The 20,015-nt window shown below is 25.9% G+C and overlaps 1 protein-coding gene across 1 annotated transcript in view; it reads right to left on the bottom strand.

Annotated features, from left to right (window-relative positions):
• The window catches only part of LOC111629818, a 110,601-nt gene that overhangs the window by 39,203 nt on the left and 51,383 nt on the right, over positions 1–20,015 (bottom strand). Inside the window, exons 12-19 of the mRNA XM_023373726.1 lie at positions 15,363–15,473; positions 14,036–14,444; positions 13,737–13,962; positions 12,210–12,329; positions 11,155–11,331; positions 10,946–11,032; positions 8,134–8,217; positions 4,263–4,364 (exon numbers count right to left, since the gene is read on the bottom strand). Of these exons, the coding sequence (XP_023229494.1) occupies positions 4,263–4,364; positions 8,134–8,217; positions 10,946–11,032; positions 11,155–11,331; positions 12,210–12,329; positions 13,737–13,962; positions 14,036–14,444; positions 15,363–15,473 (1,316 nt within the window). The remainder of the gene's footprint in view (positions 1–4,262; positions 4,365–8,133; positions 8,218–10,945; positions 11,033–11,154; positions 11,332–12,209; positions 12,330–13,736; positions 13,963–14,035; positions 14,445–15,362; positions 15,474–20,015) is intronic.

The raw sequence follows: 20,015 nt of genomic DNA, 5'->3' as shown, positions 1-20,015 counted from the left end.
AAAAAGCAGTTGAAACTGCATTTTTATGAATAAAAATTTGACAAACTATTTATTGTTTTATGACGAGCAAAACCTTTTTGTCGCATTCGCGGCTTTTAAGTAAGCATAAACCTTCAAGGCGTGAGGCCCTTCGGACCGTGAGGCATAAGCGGTGGCCCACGTCGTCCATTCCGTGCACCGTCCTTGCTCATAGAAATGATGTAATTTGAATATAAATTATTTATAAATACGTATGTCAAGTTATATTTTTATTACGACGTAAAATATATTTAAGAGTTTACGACCACTGTGCTGGGTGAGACATTGTTGAAACAAAAAAAGTTATGCATTCCATCACGTACATAAACAGTGTCATAATTCGCCAAGTGCAAATCAGCAAATTCGTAAAATTTTTGTTTATTTTGAACAATCCGGATAATAGAGGTCCGGATAATCGAGGTACTACTGTATTTTAAAAATATATGTATAAAGCACCTCTAGATTTTAATATACATTAGTTACTATGTATATTTAATTAAATATGAATATATAAGAAAACAGATCTGTCAATAAAATTCTTCTGATATATTACGAAAAGAAAACTAATGAATTAATATAAAAACAAAATTTTTTAAAATTTCATTCTGAAATATTTTTTCACAATTAAAAAGATTTCTGTCTGATAATTTTTTTTATTAGACAAAAATCTTGTAGAATATTTTAAACTTAAAATTTATATTTCATAAAATTTTGTTGAAAGACTTTGCTAACTTGTAAGTTATTAAAAAAAAAATTTCTTTTTGCAGATATTTTTTAATTGTTTGTTTAAAAACATGAAATGTAACTGAATTTTTATAATTTACCTTATTTATTTAATAACATTAGTTGCACTAGAACAATAATTATATATAAATATTGTGAATAAATTTAACAGCAATAATAGAAAACAGATTCAATGAAAATAAAATAAATGTCAATAGGATAGAGCAAGAAGAAAACTATAAAATCTCAATATTGTTGATCCTTAATATAAGGGTAGAAGAATGATATAGGAGAAAGTGATGATCTAACAATACCAATTGTCTGTTGTAATTGAAGATATCATGGTCAACTACAAAACAAACTTTGTATGAGATATAATAAAATATACAAACAGCTGATAGTGCAATAAATGAGAGAAGAAAAAATATCACACTTTCAAGAAATAATGTAAACAATAGCTATCAAGGTATTGCCTAGGGGACATCTCATGCACAAAAATTATATTTCCACTCTAATAGATGCCTTAAAATAAGCATATTTGGTCCATTGTTTCAAAAATCCATTGTATTCGAATCCATAAAATCAAGGGTCAATAATTTTTTTTGCTGCAATTAATATTTAATTATACACTAATACTTGATGTGAATATTTTGTATGAACTACTCATCCAATTTTCAGTGTAGGAAATCATGAAACCAAATTAGATTAAAATAAAATTAAATGTTTAAATTTTTATTCATTATTTTTGTTAATTTCATTCAGGATAATCTTTGTCAACTAAACAATGATAGAACAGAAAAAACAGAATTTATGATATAAATTACAGAAGCAGGAAAACAATTTTTAAATTAAGATTTAAAAAATTTATATTAATTTTAAAAAATACAAAATGTAAATGTATAATAAATATATAACATAGAACATTAATATGTAAGTGTTATATAAAATATCAATAATCTACAATATCAATACAATAAACAATTTCAAGATATCAATAAATAATCAGAAGAGATATATACTCAATAGACTCAAGAGATATAATCAATATAGACTTTTTTCATGAAGCAATAAACCTTGATTATTGACAAAGCTGATGGATGTGATAAAAAAGATAAAAGATATAATTTTATATGACCACTTTATATATGTGCTATTGTAATAAGTATATTTGGCAAAAAAAAAGAAAACCACAAACTAATTGAATATCATTAATAAAATATAACAATTTCATTGATATGATTGATTTATAAATAATATCCAATGTTATTAATTTGCTTTGAAGTTTATATATATATATTAAAGCCAAACCATAACCAAATTAACAGATTTTTTATAGAGATATCTTTTAGGTAATTAGAAATTAATTATAAGCAAATTCAACTCAATCTCAAATGATATAACTGATAACACAGCCCATATGCAAGGATTAAGATTCAGATTCTGCTCCAAGCCATTGTTTTCTTTAAATGTCTCAAGATGTATTAAAGTAAACTAAAAAAAATCATTATCTAATTACAGTATTAAAATTATGATATAATACAAATGAAAGTTTTGAAATATTTTTAACTCTTAGTAACTCTTGGAAGATTATAGAGAAATAGAATTTATTAACTCTAAAACTCTGTTTAATATATATATATATATATATGTTAAACAGAAAACGTATATATAGAAAACATACATTTATATATTCATTTCTTTTTTCAAAAGACACTGGCTTCATTTTCAAATGTACCAACCATCAATTGAACATCAAAAGTTAGTTTAAGAATAGCTTTTTAAATTTTTTTGATTGATTACCATAGTAATCTTTAGTAATCTTTTTCTAATTTATATAATATCTTGTTCCATTTTAAGATTATGATGTAGTATTTAGTATAAAGCAAAATAAAATTACGGTAATAAATCAAAAGAACTTAAAAAAAACTGTTCCTAAACTTTTAACTTCTGTTGAAATTTGTTTTAAAATGAAACTGGAACGTGTGGAAAACATCAATACATAAATTAAAATTAGAATGGACTTATACAATTAAAACAAGGACTTATTGTTGTGAGATAGTACCTCAATCCATCTTTAAAACCAAATTCATTTATAATTAATTTCAAATTGTTTAAAGATAGTCCAATAAAAAATTCAGCATTTATTGTCACTGGATATATTGTGAGACAATACTAAAACTTCATAACAAGACTTACTCTAATATTTTATTAGAATATTTAAAAACTACATAAATGAATAACATATAAATTAGAAAAAAAGCTGAACTCACAAATTTATATCTTCATACTTTTTTATCATCATTATTTAAAAAAAAAATTTTTTTGGCTTAAATTAATATCTTTCTAATTCTTCTGTGCTAACAATTTTCAGCTGATGAAGTTAATTAAAAAATTTAAACTAATATATAAATTTTGCATTATGTATATGAGTTAGTTTTCTAAAAAAATAAAAAAAAATAAAATAAATCATTAATAATATATGAAATTTTGTTATATTACATATCAATTGTCCTCAAAGGATCCAAAATAACCTTATTTGTGAACCAAATTTATAGTATAACAAAAATATATTTAACACAAAATATCCATTTAAATATATATAATTAGAAATAATTTATAAATAATAGTGGTATCTACAAATATGAAAAAATAATTTTTAGATATGTTTTGTTGAATGCACATTCGTTATCTTCTTCCATTTATACACGATACTTCATAATTTAATGACAGTATATTTTATGAAGATTTTACCTATACTTTCATTCAAAATTGTGTGATGTCTTACATATAGCCTGAAGAAGACCTAATTAAAGGTTGAAAGCACTAATTTTATAAAATAGCAATTAAATTTGCATTATAGAACAATCTTTATTTTAATTAGATCTGATCAACTTGTTTTTGCAGCATATTGCAATATATTTCTTCTCTTTTATTAATTTAGGTTTTTATATATCAAATAAAAACATACTGTTATAAGTATAATCCTATTATACACTTTCAACATTAAGATTTTCTTTATGATTATTCTTAATATATTATAAGTAAAATTTTGTAATTTTAATTTAAATTGTAGCTTCATTTTTCTGAATTTTTGTAACATACTAACAGAACTTCTGAGTAATAAATTATGTAATTCAAAAATCAATTTTTGTTAAAATTTTAAAATCATCACAGGTTGAAGTAATAATTAAAATTCAGTATTTCATGTAAAGTAGAAATGTTTCATAAACATTAAAGACTTTAAATAAATTATCATCATAAGACTTCCATGTTCAAATCTCAATACATAAATATATAAAAAAAAATTCACTTTTTAATAAGTAAGTTATGAGTAATTTGGTAATTTTAATTAATATTTTCAATAAAAAGATATAATAAGTATTAATTATGATATTTATTAAATTAAAAAAAAATCATATTAAATTTAAAAATATATATTACAAATAAATTTCATAATAATAATAATATATTTTAAACAAATTAGAAGGAAAATATCATAAAAACTTAACAGAATTACTCACAGATACTTCTTCACTTTCTTCTTGTTCTGTTTCTTCCGTCTGATTTGAACTTTCATTAGTCACCTGTTTTGAAGAATCTGCTACAAAATCTTCCATTTCGACCTGAAGATATTTTAGAGTTTAAATGACAATTAATTAACATCTTTCGTTCTAAAATATTTTGAATTAAATATGAAAAACGACATAATATTTCCCTTAAATAATAAGAATTTATATTGTTCATAATTAACATAACTATACATAATACTGTGCTATATAAAAAAATTCATAACTTTTAACTATTAAATTATAATCACATATAAATATTACAATTATAGTTTGAAATTATGACCATATAGAATGAGTTACACACTATTTCCAACAAAACAAATGATTTACAATTATTTTGTTTGTTTTAAATATGTATATATATAATTTATATAAAATCTCATTGCAATTAGATTCACTGAAGTTTATACATTTAGCTTAGAAAATAATGGACTGATCAAATCCAACTGATGTAGATAAAGATTTTCTGAAAATCACATATTTATTTTAATTTAAATCATAAATTAGAATTACATTTTCAAAATTTCAAGAAAGCAAATAGCTACAGATTTGCAGAAGAAGGGTTTATGTTACAAGAGTTATGTTTATAAAAAAAAAGTTTATGCTAATGCAACCATTGCCAATTTTTTTTTTCCAGTCTTTGTCCTCTGAGCTTTTCTCAACTTTTATGGATACCCCTCATTTTTTTCTGCTACCATATTGTTATGATTTCTTTACACATATTGAGCTAATGTACTGTACATTCCCCTAAAATACATATGTACTATACAACAATGCTTTTCTTCATTAAAAGTAGAGAAACAGCATCAACTATTTAAATTAATTTTCTATTTTTCTGACTTTACACTTTAGAAATTTTTATTGCTATTTTTCACCATGTTATGACTATTTTTCAAATCTAAAACAACAACAAAAAAAAAATGTAATAAAATATGATATTAATCATTACTTATTATTTATATTAATTAAAAATATTATGTGGAGATTTTAAATAAATAAACATGAGGATAACACAGATTTGAATTCTGTTAACATAATTAAATGAAAACAAATTCAAAGACTAAAAAATAACTTAAAAATAAAAATTCATATTGCTTAAAAGCTTTAGTGAATATTAAAACTGGTAATTTTTTTAAAGATTAAATTCTTATGATTTGCATCAGATTTATTTATTTTCAAAGAACAAACTCTAGCAAAGTTCTTTAACATTTTTCTCACAACTATAAAATATTTTTGTATCAAATTTATTATTTAAAATGAATAAAAAGCAATACTTCTTATATTACAAATGCAATAAGACAACTATTAGATTTTATTCATAAAAAAAAATTAAACACTTTGACAATATTAAGTTTTTAAAGAATTTTTACCACATTTACTTGCGTATGAGATGTTCTTGCATATAGGACAAAGTGTGACTTTAGAGATCAAAAGAAAGAAAATTAAATCTATTAATACAATTCTAATTTTGTTTCATTTAATCACAAATAAATTATTATCAAATGCACACATTAAGGCAAACAACCATGTTTCCCTTAATACATGATGGATGAATGGAAAACAAAACAAAATCATCATAATACGCATGACCAGAAAAAGTTTATATTTAATGATTCAGAATATGCTAATATTCATTAAAAATAACAATTTAACTAATATGAAATAACTACATTTATAATAATTGCTAAGTGATCTGTATTTCATTAATGATTTTATAAATAACGAGGAACTATTTTCTGCAAATGAATGAGATGCAATGTGTGGTTTTAATTGATAACCGTCGGATTAAATCAATAAACAAAGGGGAGTGTGTCTTAATTTACAATAAATAGACGGCAGATCTATAATGGCAGGATGAACTATACACAGTTCACAGAAATTATTGCAAAAATGCTTTTGGTTTTAGACCAAATAATCACAGATCTTAAAAAAATAAAATAATTTTATTTGGAACTGGGGTACAAGGACTAGCACCAGTACAACGCATGTGGTAAGAATGAACTCGAGAGAGAGACAAAGACTGTGTGGGGAATGAATTGAAGTGTTGCCAGGTTGGCCACAATGCAAAGAATCCTTTGCTCGCACATATAGGACAACCTAGGTTTTTGAAGCACTGAAAAATTAATGAAAATCTCGTATTCTACATGAGTAAATATGGTATCTGCAGATGACATCTTTCTTTAAATTTTATTTTATCCTATGTAAAATATCTCATGTTTATACACAGTGTTTCTGTTTAAATTTCTCTCAATATCCATGTTTTCTTGAGCCATTGTTTCCTTATTATAGTCTATTGAGAATAGACTTTATTTGTATTTTTATCATTTAATTTCTTTATATGTAATAATTTAAATGCTATTTCTCAGTAATTTTATAACTATATTGTATCATATAAGATTTATATGCTAGTTTTATTTTATTATTAAAAAGGAAAGATAATTCCTATATGATTATCATCTTATAAAGCCTATTCAATAAATAAATAAAATATTTTCTTGACCCCGTCCTCCAGTCTTATATATATAAGGTGCGTTTCAAATTTATACAGACACGAAAAAATTAAAGTGAAACCCAAATTTGCTGCATTAAGTGACAAATGTTTTATTAAAAATAATATGGATTTACATATTTCCACACTGCAAAATAAGAATTTTCATCAAACATTAACATTTTGTCACTGAAAATAATATTTTTGAAAATTTTGTACAAAAAAACTGTTACATATTTATCTAGACAGGCACTCATTTCAGACTTAAATAGAATATTGTTTAGTTTCAAGCATAAAAATATGCAAATTAGCTTACATATCTAATTGTAATACAAATTCTTTATGTTGTTCAAAGTTCTAAAATTAATAGAGCAAAGAATTTATCTGATTATGAAAAAGAGCAGATTGATGCCTATAAATCACAAGGCAAGTCAATAAGAGAAATTGCAGCATATATAAATCATCCAAAATCAACTGTTGGTGATTATTTATCAAAAAGACGTGGCAAGGATGTACCAAAATTCAAGACAGGTCCAAAACCCAAGCTTACTCCTCGAGATTGTAGACAAATCATCAAGGTTTGCTCCACAAAACAAACATCAGTAAGAAAAATAAAACAATTAGATTTGCCTTGTAGCTGCACAACAGTGTAAAGAGTTTTAAATAAATCTCCAATATTAAAATTCAGAAAAAAAGCTGTAATGCCACCACTTTCATTAAAGCACAAAAGTGACAGACTTGACTGGGCACAAAAACACATGACATGGTCCAATGTTCAGTAATGAAAAAAATGGATGGTTTAATCGGAAGTATTATTGGCATGATTTAAGAACTGAAAAACAAATATTTTCAAAATGCCAAATGGGTGAGGGATCAATAATGGTGTGGATGTGTTTGGATTCAATGGAACCACATATTTAGCATATTGTCGTCAAGGAACCACATATTGTCATAAAATAACAATGTGGATTAATAACATTGTTAATAAGGATGTTTGTTTCATGAATGCATACAAACATTGTTATACCTTATAACATCAAAATATTTCTGTTATTTTAGTAATAACACATTCATAAATTCAACCCTAGAATTTTTCATAAACAATTTAAAATGTTTTTATCTAGAAAGCTTGAAGAAAAGAATATTTTGTAGTCAAATTGATCATTTGTAATAGATTGTATTGATGTAATTAATAAATATTTTAAAAATAATTCATAAAAATTGCCAACAAATAAATACCACTTTAATTTAATGGTCATATTTTGTCATAAAGGTAACCATAACATCTTTATTTTGATCAGTATTAATAATCATTTTGTTTTAAATAATTCTTACCTCAGGTATAGCAACATCTTGTAGGATACTTCTAATATCAACACGAAGATAATATTTAGGTGTTGGTTCCCATTTACTAATTAACTGAAACAACAAAGTTTTTATACAAATTAAATAAAATTTGAATTTAAATAACAAACAAAGCATTTCAATACAAACTACTTATAAAAAGTTAATTATTTTCACACAAAATATTTTAAAAACTTAATGTATGTATAATTTTATTTAAATTTTATGTTCTGAACAATTAAAGAATACTTCTCAAGAACTGGAATTATATTCAAAATATTCTAACAAATATTTTGAATATCTCATTTCAGAAAATATTTCTACAATTTGATTATAAAAATAATTATTTATTGTTTTATTGTTATACTTATTGAATAAGCTAATTAAACTTTGCATATATTTTCTAGATAAAAATATAAGTACATAAAAGAGCTATGTTAGTTTAAGTTTCTTTACTCATAATACAGACTGATATACATTAGTAATGCAATACAATTATTAACTTTTGCATGAATTTAATCATGAGTATTTGAAATGAAATAAAAGTACAATTAACAATCAATATAACTGAAGACCTTGGGCAAGAATATGCTAACTCATTTTTTCACATTTCACCCTAATACATCCTAAAATTCAAATTTGCCCTGTATTTAGTACAGATCACAGGTGATTACAGATTAATAAGCAATCTGAGAAGTTATGAGTCACGACTCTGGCAATCATATGCTGTGTGTGTAAAAATTCAACAATGTTCAGCAAAACTATTGAGATAACACAGAAAAAAATAACGTATATCACTATCTGTCAGCGCTACATAAAAAACATGAATAAAATTGGATTAAAATAAAATATAAAAATAATAACAAATTAAACAATCAATAAACAAATAATAAACATATAACAATGCAATGCCCTATGAGGTGTTTTATTGGAAACCATGTGATTTACAATTTTAGAAGATTAAATAATGCTATACCCAACTCTGGTATATCTGGCATGGGAGAATTGCACGATGACATTGTTGAGATGTAAAAGGATTCCAATATGAATAATGTTTTTCAATCCCCACAGCATTTTAGGAGGAAAGTTTGCAATCAAAGCAGCTCAAAGTTACTCTCTCTTGCTTTTTTAGCTAGCTCTGTTGTTCATTTGTTACATACTATATCATTATGATGTTCTGCAAGACAGAGTCAAATAGTCTATCTGTAGTGCAACATGATAAATCTAGAATCAATAAAATAGTCCTTATTTTAAAATCAAGATAATGAACCATTAATTTTTGAGACAAGATTTCTAAACAATTGAAAAAAATTCAGCAACAAATTACATAACTTTCCTCGCAAAAAACTTAAAATTGTGTGAGTTGCCATCTATTATGAGATTTTATTTGAAATCTTTTTATATTATTAATTATTATAAAATAGCAAAAAGCTTTATTTTGAGGGTAGAAATGAATTTTATTAAAAAAATTTTTAATGCTAATAACAAGTAAAACCATTAAGTCCAACCCCACTTCAGATACCAACACATAACCTCCCCTCTATCTCCTCACCCTCTTGACCTTTAATGACCAAAATTTAATAGCTTCTATGCCCTAACACACAAACCTCCCTGCAAAATTTCAGAAATTTTTGAGAAAAGGTAAAGGAGTTAAGCTTTCAAAGTGGGTGAACAAAATCAAGTCACACACACAAACATCCATACATACAGAAAAACTGCCTAACTGGTTTGCATTTCTCAACATTTCAAGGTCCTGAGTTCAAAAATGTAAAAATCTTAATGAATCATTTTTTGACCAATAACAACCAGGAAAGTAATAGTACATTATTCCAGATTTGTGTTTATTGTTTCCAAGACAATTCAACAAACAGATATAGGTAGGAAAATAAGGAAGTATAAGAAGAAAATTAAAAAAATATAAAAATTGTCTTTAAGTTATATTAATCCAACTGATAAAGACAATAATAATAACTATTACTTGTTAAATTTTAATGTTTTAATATAAATCAAATTTTTATATGTGAGAAAAATTATAAATGATGTTATAACAAAAATAATAATAAATGATAATGAGCAGAGGCTGGCAAATTACGAAGAACACTTTTTCCTGTGGATGATGTTTATGTTGTTTATGATAGCAAGAAATATATTAATTTAAAATAATATGTTTAATTAATATTTATAAATCTGTGGACTCATAGAATTTTCTATTCTTGATTGTTCTGCAGATGCACAGAATTTCATGTTCTACTAAAATCTAAAGCAAGATAGAATGTCAGATATTTAAAATCACAGAACTCAACTTTCAATCTCTCTTTACACGTACACTTGCCTCATGTTGGTCTCATGTTGCTGTCACAAAATGCTGTAGTAAATGGATACTCCACATACAAAAGAATATGCCGAGAACAATTGGACTGTTAACAGAACAGCTAATGTAATCAATGCTTTCACAAATATTACTTGCAGAAAAGGTTTTCACTTTAATACATTCATTCATCTTGGAACTCTTTTACAGTAAATATTGTGTAAAAGAGTTCCAAGATGAAGGAATGTATGAAAGTGAAAATCTTTTATGCAAGTACTATTGCAAAATCATTGATTACATTAGAAAAAATACAATAAAAATATCATTGTCTACCTTATGTGATATAAGTCTGTTTTACTGGAAATGGAAAAGTTTAATGTCTTCCACAAAATTTCCAGGTGTTGGATAACTAGCCCATAGATTTTAACAAATTTTTCCACATATTTTGCCTGTCTCTGGAAATGAGTCATTATAAAAGAGCAAAAAATTTTTTACCTTTTTTATGTCTTCTAGACTTCGTTTATGTATATTATGCTTATAGCATGCATTTGGATCAGTATTATCCATCTCAGCAATATATACCTTCAATCATTATTCAAAGTACAATTTAAAAAATAATAATTTATATATAAAAGTGTTTGTTTATTTTTTTTAAAATTTAATTATTTATAATAATAAAAATATAATATATAAAATCATTTTACTTGAAATCCTCTTTGTTTTGCATAACTCCAAAAATTCTCAAAATTCTTTACTTTGTCATTGATAGCATCAACAATGATAAAGGGAAAGAATCTATCATCGATGGTTTTCTTAAAAGATTTGAAGAGACTACTTTGATAAATATCTTCCATTTCAGCTTCGTATTCATATTCAAATTCCTTGTAAATTATAATGATCATTGAGTAATTAAGTTTTTATCAAAATAATAATATATTCAAAAATTACAGTATTTAAATTTATGTTTTAATTAAGTAACTAGTTTTTAAGCTAAACAGCTTATAATCATCATAAATAATTGTGTTTGCAGAAAATATTATGATTTTATTATATGTTCATCTCCAGAATGTAGTTAAGAATTTATTACTAAAATGATTTTTCAATATGATATAAAATTTTAAGTTTTTTAATTTTGAAGACTTAATAATTGTAATTCTTTGAATCAATTAACACTTAAAAATTTGATAACTCAATTTTAAATATGAAAAGAATTTATAGGCTAAGTGTCTCATTAAAGTTTTATTAGTATAATTTTATAGACAACTGAAAGTGGAATTTTCAATTTCAAAACTATTGAAATTATATATAGTAGAATGCTGATTATCTGAACTGATTCATTTTGCAGGTGATTCAAATAATTAAAAATTTGGATAAATAGATTATCATGTAAATAATGAAATTACAGGGAAATAGCTCAGTATTATACTGTACATGTACTGTATTTATTTATTAATCAATGTACAAATAGCATACTACTGATCATTTGGATTTGTCACAGCAAATATGCATAACAGCATGTAATTGCATGACATAAGAGAATTGCAGTGTGACATCAATGGGAATGAGAAAAGAGGACAAGTGATGGTTTGGATAACCAGGCATTTGGTTAATCAGCATTTGGACAATCAGAGTTCTATTGTAATTTTTTATATTATTTAAAAACATATATTGTATTATTAAAAGTTACTAATATAAGTTACTGTAATAAGAAATAAACATATATGTATATAATAAAATTAATTTAGAAGTTCCATGTTACCTTTTTCTTAATTCTTTTACCAGTATCAGGATCTTTAACTGTTTTTTCTGTTTCAACCATAAAGTAATCATCTAGACAGAGCATTCTGGGAGCACTGCCACCATTTTCGACTTCTTTGTCCTAAATTAATATATTATTTATTTTTGTTTTACCCTTATGAAATTCTAATAAAAATAAATTAATACAAATATTCACAATCAAAACAATATTTGGAAATATATTAGCATGACATCTGGCCTTATTTTATACAACTGCATCCTTATTAGTAGTAGTAATAAATAAAATCTTATTGTCTATATAAAAATTAAAGCCACATATTTTATATGTTAATACAGAATAAAATTTTGTTTTACAAATTTGATCATTAACTCACAAAATTAGAGAGAATTAAAATCATAGTGATATTTACATATTACAGTAAAACCTCAATTTAATAGACTAATTTGGGCAAGGGGTGTGTGTTAAAGCTAAAAGTTTGTTATATAATAAAGCAATTTTCCAAATGCATGTGTTAAATAATTGACAATTTAGTTTATCTACTTTTACTTATGTGGATATGTATTTGTATTAAAATTAAATATGTATGAGAAGTTTAACTTCAATAGCTTGAAAGTGTTCATTGAATAAACAATTCTTATAAAAATTCTAATTTTCAAATGTTATATCCGGTTTTCTAAATTTTAAAAGTTAATATAAAACTACACAAAACTTTATTAAAAAATTTCAGTACTTATATGTATAAAATATCTATAATGAAGAAATTGTCTGTTTGTGTGAAGACAATATTTAAATGACTTTTTCAAAATTGAAATTCTAATATCGAACTTTAGTAGCAAAATGCACCAATAAAAAACATTTTAACTGAATAACAATACGTGTCTTAGTTTTTCAGTTAAAATTTGAAAAAAGTAATTACAAGTGTTAAATTCTATTTTTTAAAAATAAAAAAGTAGTGTTTTATCCAATAAGATTTATTTTGAGAGATAATAAATTTGATCTTATTTATTTACATCAAATTTATTATTCCATCTTCAGAACTTTCAAAAAAAATTATGAGATAGAATTAATAAATTTCTTAAAAAAAAACAATTTTTACAAATAAATTAAAAGAATTGTTTAGGACATGATTATATTGAAATATTTCACCTTAAAAGTAGAATTACTATATTGAAAAATCATGTAATTTGTGAATCACAACACGAAATGAATTCCGTGCCATAAAATGTAATATTTCTTTAAATATTATAATACTCATATAATAATACATATTTGATAATGCAATATTTTTCTGAACTTTGATGTTTTACAAAAAATATGCTTAATCTCCTGAAATTAATTAAATATTTCAAAATTTAATGGCATAATGAATATCTGGAAATTTACATTTTCAATGTAATAATGATGTTTTTATCATTTCTAGTCCTAAACAATTCTTATTTTAAACATTGTCAGAGATAAGAACTCTTTAAATAATTAGAGACAAAAAATTAAATAACAATAAACAAAGGGAAAAATTTATATTAATACCTTAATCAATTTGGCAACATAAGATTTTCCAGAACCAGGTGGTCCCCTTAATATAATAACTAATTGATTAGGACGATGAAATCTTCCAGGAGGACTTAACAAATCTTTAATTAGAACAGTTTCTCCCTTAATCTCTGACTGTGAAAATATTTCTGCTGGAGAATTACTAGTAAATTGATTATTAAATGAAACTGATAGAGGTACTTGATCACGGCTATGTTTATTTCTACAAATAAAAGAAATAATTTAAAACAATATACTTGAATTAACTATTTTATTAACTATAAGTAATTTAGTACCTGTCAATTGTATTTAATTCATCACGTGAATTATCTTTGCCTAAAACTTTTTCTTCTGAATGTTTATTAAAATCACGACGGCTCAGCCTTTCTTTATTTTTATCATCTTTACTTGTTTTATCTTTATCTTTTTCTCTTTCCTTTTCTGTTCTCTCTTTATCACGTTCTCTTTCTTTATCGCGTTCCCTCTCTTTGTCACGTTCTCGTTCTTTGTCACGCTCTCTTTCTCTTTCTTTATCACGCTCTCTTTCTCTTTCTCTATCACGTTCCCTCTCCCTCTCTCTATCACGATCTCTATCTTTCATGCGTTCTCTTTCTCTATCTTTTTCTTTAATCCAATCACGTTTTGGATCTCTGTTTCTATCTCTGCTTAGGCTTCTATCACGCTTATGTTCATAATCAAATATTGCTAAATAAAATAAATACATTAAAGTTTATAACTGCTTTAAATTTTATTCATTCATTAATTTTTTAATAAAGTTCAAACTGTGTGGAAGACTGGAACAAACATACAATAAAATAACATGCACCAAAAATTCTTAAATAAATTCTAGTAGAAGTTTACTGTAAGTAAACTTTTTATAAATGTTTTCAATCATTTGAAAAATGTTACAAAATGTTATATAGGGGTTAAGGAGTCATTTTGTATTTAGTACTTATGTATTCGGGCTGTCAATTTTTATTTATATTAGCATCTCACATGTTCTATTTTTCAAAATTTTTTATTACATAATGGTTATTTTTTGTGCATCCTAAATTAGAATGTCAGATCTGATGAAGATCTCTCAAAATAATCAAAAAGGTTTGTCCACAGTTTACTTGCATTAAACTTCTACCGAAATTTATTTAAGGTTCTTTGGTGTGTGTTAATTTTTTAATAATTCTAATCTAAAATCAAATAAAATAAACAAATTGAAATACAAATCAAAACAATTAAAAAATTGAAAAATATTCAATCATTTTATAAAATGGATTAAACAATTAAACTTATTTCATTTCTTCAATATTTATTATGAATTATTATGACAATATTTTTAAAATATTGATATAATAATTAATTGTGAAATGAAAATATTCCCCGACTTTCTCAAGTTTTTCCTGATTTCTAGATCAGTATGAACCCTAATGATGTATTTCAAATTATGAATGAAAAAAAATTACAAAAAAAGAAAGAAAAGATATGTGATGACAAAATTATAGAATACAAATATAATGGAGAATGAAGGCAGTATAATTGAGAATAAAGTTTGCAATTAAATTAGATCATCAATAAATCTTAAAAAAAAATTTTTTAACAAGTAAAAATTTATTTTAATATTAATTTTACCTTTTTCAATTTCACTGCCAGATGATTGTAAATCCTTTTTCTGACCATGTTCATAATCAAAGGTCTCAATCTTTGACTGAGAGAACAATACTGATGGTGGAGAAGTAAAAGCTACGAGATAAAAAATATATATATATATTGAAAAAATATGATCTGCTAATATTTTTATACTTTAATTTTTGTGAATAAAACATACAGATTGTTAAATATAAAAGTAATTTTAAATCTTTCCATATTTTGTATAACTCATTGTGAGGTTCCAAAAATGGGTTGGAATTAAACATTTATTATAGAAAATTATTAAAACGAACCTAGAAAAACTTCCAATGTAAAAACCAATCAAAGGTTGGATTAGTTGTACAAATCATATGAGACCAAGACAAAGAAAAAAAAAATACTATTAATGTACACAATAAATGTAAACGAACGTCCTCCAGTAGAGATGGATCTTTGACAAGGCGCTCGTATACAAGCAATTAGAACAGAAAATTTGGAAAAATGGGAAAGGTTAATTATAAAAAGAGACATTGTGTTGGGTCATTAAAATTCTAAAACATCATAGACTAAACAACAATGAGGTAAAATACGAGCGCAGGTTCCAAAGTTGCTTCCGTCCAGAGTTAATGGATGTGTCAGGTAGATTCTCCGAAGCGGACCTTTCTCATGACCTGAACAGGTCTTGTCTTTCACTTAGGGACAGACGAAGGACCAATCAGGGAGCAGGAAATGGAACATGGAGCCAATCAGAATGGACAGAAAGGGGAGAATGGAGATTGATAAAATTCCTGATCTTCAAGGTCACAAGGCACTTTGCAAGTCAGCACAATTAGTGAAGTCAGAAGCAAAAGGACACTGTGTGTCAACACATGTAAGACAGAGTTTTCCACACTTGTGCCCATCCAGAGAGCCATGCTGCCGACACCAACTAACACCATCCTCACATCTCTTCACCGTCATATATTACTCGAAGGTGGGCCACTGCCCCAGGGCCCACCTTCAAGCAACATTCAAAAAACACCCTCAACACTTAGGATATCCAAACAATTAATTGTTTAAACCAACTATTTGTGCATAGTGTAAGTTTATTTCCTGTTAAAATAAACGGGTTATGTGAGATACTTGTCATCCTTTGTCTCCTTCGCCACATGCAAATATTCCCTTAATCATCCTGATGTGGGATTAAACGATCCTCCCCTAAAAGTCAGCTAACTTACATCATCAAAACAAATGTAAAAATTTACTAATAAATTTTCTGTATAATAATAATAATAAACTCAATACTAATATCAAAGCCAAATGCATTTAAAGCATTTCCAGTACGCACATTGTCATTTAGAACTATACATTGAACATACACAGAACTAGAACAACTCCAAAGAAAAATATGAACAACATTAACAAAACACCATAAACACCACTCTAAGTTATCCATAGAAAGGCTGACTCTTCCGTGTAAAGAAGGAGGACAATCTGCACAATAAACAAATACAGACCCTATGAGAGTTTTTAAATAGAAAACAAGAATCATCATAATTACATGAAGCAGTAATTCATGCAGACAAAAACAGTAACCTTACACAACATTAACTAGGATTTAATACAGTACACAAAACTAATCAGGCAGTCTTGGATACAGAAGGAGCTCCACAGTAGGCACCCTAATGATCATGGCCAGGATCATATTGACAGCCAAACTGCTGGCTGACTCATGTATTTCTCTTTGGAGACAGAAGGGTTCAAAATTGCCATATAAAACCAGATCAAAAATACAGGAGTTGAGTGAAAAGTAGTGACAACACAACAATTGTCTGTAAAAATATTCATAGTGCAATCTTTTGATAAAATTGTAAGGAGTCTATTCTGAACCGTTCTATTTTGTTTGGAGATTATTTTAGTTTGTTATTCTATTTATTTTGGGGCATTTTATTTTGTTAAGGACAGACTACAGCACTTTCCCAAACAAAATTCTAAAAGTTAAAAACTCACCTTACAACAACTGCGGACAGAAAAAAATAAACTCATCATCCCAAAACGATATCTCAAGGTGGAAGACTTCCATGGGATGTTAAAAGAATGATTTCCCACCCCCAAATTGTCACCAGACAATACAAAAAAAAAGTATTATAAAATTGTGAGGGAGAAGACGTGAGGAAGAAACCTACTACTAGAACAAATAAAATGTTACTTTGTAATACTCATATATTGTACATACTTGATAAATAGAATATGATAAAAAACACACCTTTAACAATCCTACAAATAAAATTTACTAAAATAAAAATGTTTTCATTTGTTTTAACCGATCTTCCTCAGTTACAATAAAATAGAACGTGAAAATAGAATGTAAATTTAAAATAAATGAAAATGAGAATTCCGAAATAAATACATAAATAAATAACTGAAAATTTAGTTGTAGACAATAAAATAAATAATTACAGAAATAAAATAAACAACAAATAAATGTCTCTTAATAAAATTAATCTTCATAAAAAGACCACGATGCGATAGCCAATGTGACTACATCTCTATGGTTGATGCAACCGGTTCTTACTAAAATAAAAATGATCAAAAACGTTTTTATTTTAGTAAATTTTATTTGCTGGATTGTTAAAGGTGTGTTTTTTTTTTGTTACTTTGTAAATATGTAAATACGGTGAGTGGGCAAATACATTGTAACATCACCAAACCTGTCACATAAAAAGATGAAGAGATGATTCAGACAAGGTAAAGCTTAGATTCAAATGAGATGACGAGTGAACAACAAAAGGTTTCCAAGTTCCAATTCCAGGTTTTTTAAGACTGGAAACCAGTAACAGAGTTATTTATATATTTATTTTGTATTTGTTTTGGTGATACATAGTCAACTTTGTAAGATTTATTGCATTTTTTTTTTTAGACAGAATGGATTCCTATCTTTTTTGTCGATTGTGTGGAGATAGAATTAAGATAGTTCTAATTTGATTTAAGTTCCCAAATTGTTGGGAAGGTTTTGTACATATTTGTTTTGGTTTGATAAAATATCCTTTTTTTATTTTATAAAGATTTTCTAGCATTATTAAATTGCACATATATAAGCTTTACTATAATATACTTTAATAAATAGAATTTTTTATATTACATATAGTAATTCTTTCAACATTTGATTTTTAGTAATGACTAGAGTTATGGACTAGAGTTATTCATATGGTCAGTGACTATAATGAGTATAGTTATGTTCCATTCATGTCTAAATAAAGCATAATATGTGTTATACAACTGTTGTCACCACTATTCACTCAATCCATGTATAAAAAATCCAGCAATGAGTTACATGACTTTCCTCGCCAAACTTTAAAACTATATGTGGTACCATCTGTTATGAGATTTTATAAAAGCTTTTTATATTATTAATTATTGTAAAATGGTAAAAAGCTTAATTTTGAGGACTCATGAGTCTCATCAAAAATTGTAAATACTAATAACAAGTGAAATTTTAATTAACTCCAACCCTACTCAAGATATATATCCCTACCCTATTACCCACTCTCTTGACCTTTAACAACCAAAATTTAATAGTATCAATCTCCCTAATACACAAACCTCCCTGTACATTTTCAGACATTTTTGACAAAAGGCACAGGAGTTAAAGTGGGGGAACAAAATTGTACCCCTCACACATATACACTAACATTTATACTTATGCATATGGAAAAAATTTTCAAATTTTTTTTGCATTTCTTGAAGTTTCCAGATCTCAAGTCCAAAGATGCAAAAACCTTGGGGAGGTCATTTTTGACCAATCATTATACTTTCCCTCTGTTATACATAACAACCAGGAAATTAAAAACTGCAGAAAGTACATTTTAAAAAATACAACACTTACAAACAACATGTAGGAAATGCCACATCATGCACAAAACTATACAACACATCACATCAGGTTGCAAGCTTTTAGCCCAAACAGACTACCCATCAACATAATAAAATCAAAAGTTTGCACACAAAACCAAACTACTACATACCCAAGAACCGTACTACAAATACACACCTCAGATGTTCATAGAAAACAATACGCACAAAATACATTATGACCATGCCATAATCACAGACAAAACAATCCATCACAACAGACCAAACATCACATTTATTGTCTAAATGTACCATTTAATTATTTGCTAATTGTTAATCATATTAATAGGCTCCTCTACCAATTAATTGTTACCTGATGATTAATTCTCCAATAATTGGAGTAGTTAGTAAATAATTTTTCCAATGGAAAAAACATTATTGAGCTGCAATTTGAAAAAATTGTAGACCTATAAATTCCTACTGTCGTTCATTTGTCTGTCTATTCTTCTTTAATCTCAAGAACAGTATTAGATAGATAAAAATCAAGATCAGATTTGAAAAGCTTATGGGCAGGAGGCCCTGATTAACTATATACGAACTTATTTCAATGCAAAAATTTTCCCCTGAAAGGAGTTACGTAGATTACTGGCACAACTATTGCTAATAGGAAAAATATGACATACAGGGCAAGATACTACTAATTTGAGGTGGAAAACATATGTTCTCCACCTCAAATTAGTATATTTAGTATTATTATATTATTAATATAATTTAATTAAATTATGCTAATTTAATGTAATAAATTAGCTAAATAAATAAGTAATG

Source organism: Centruroides sculpturatus, unplaced genomic scaffold, assembly GCF_000671375.1.
Source record: "Centruroides sculpturatus isolate CEXI.00-Female unplaced genomic scaffold, Cexi_2.0 scaffold600, whole genome shotgun sequence".
NCBI classification, from domain to species: Eukaryota; Metazoa; Arthropoda; class Arachnida; order Scorpiones; family Buthidae; genus Centruroides; species Centruroides sculpturatus.
Note: the sequence above shows the minus strand (reverse complement) of the source record. Positions and strands in the feature narration are given on the sequence as shown.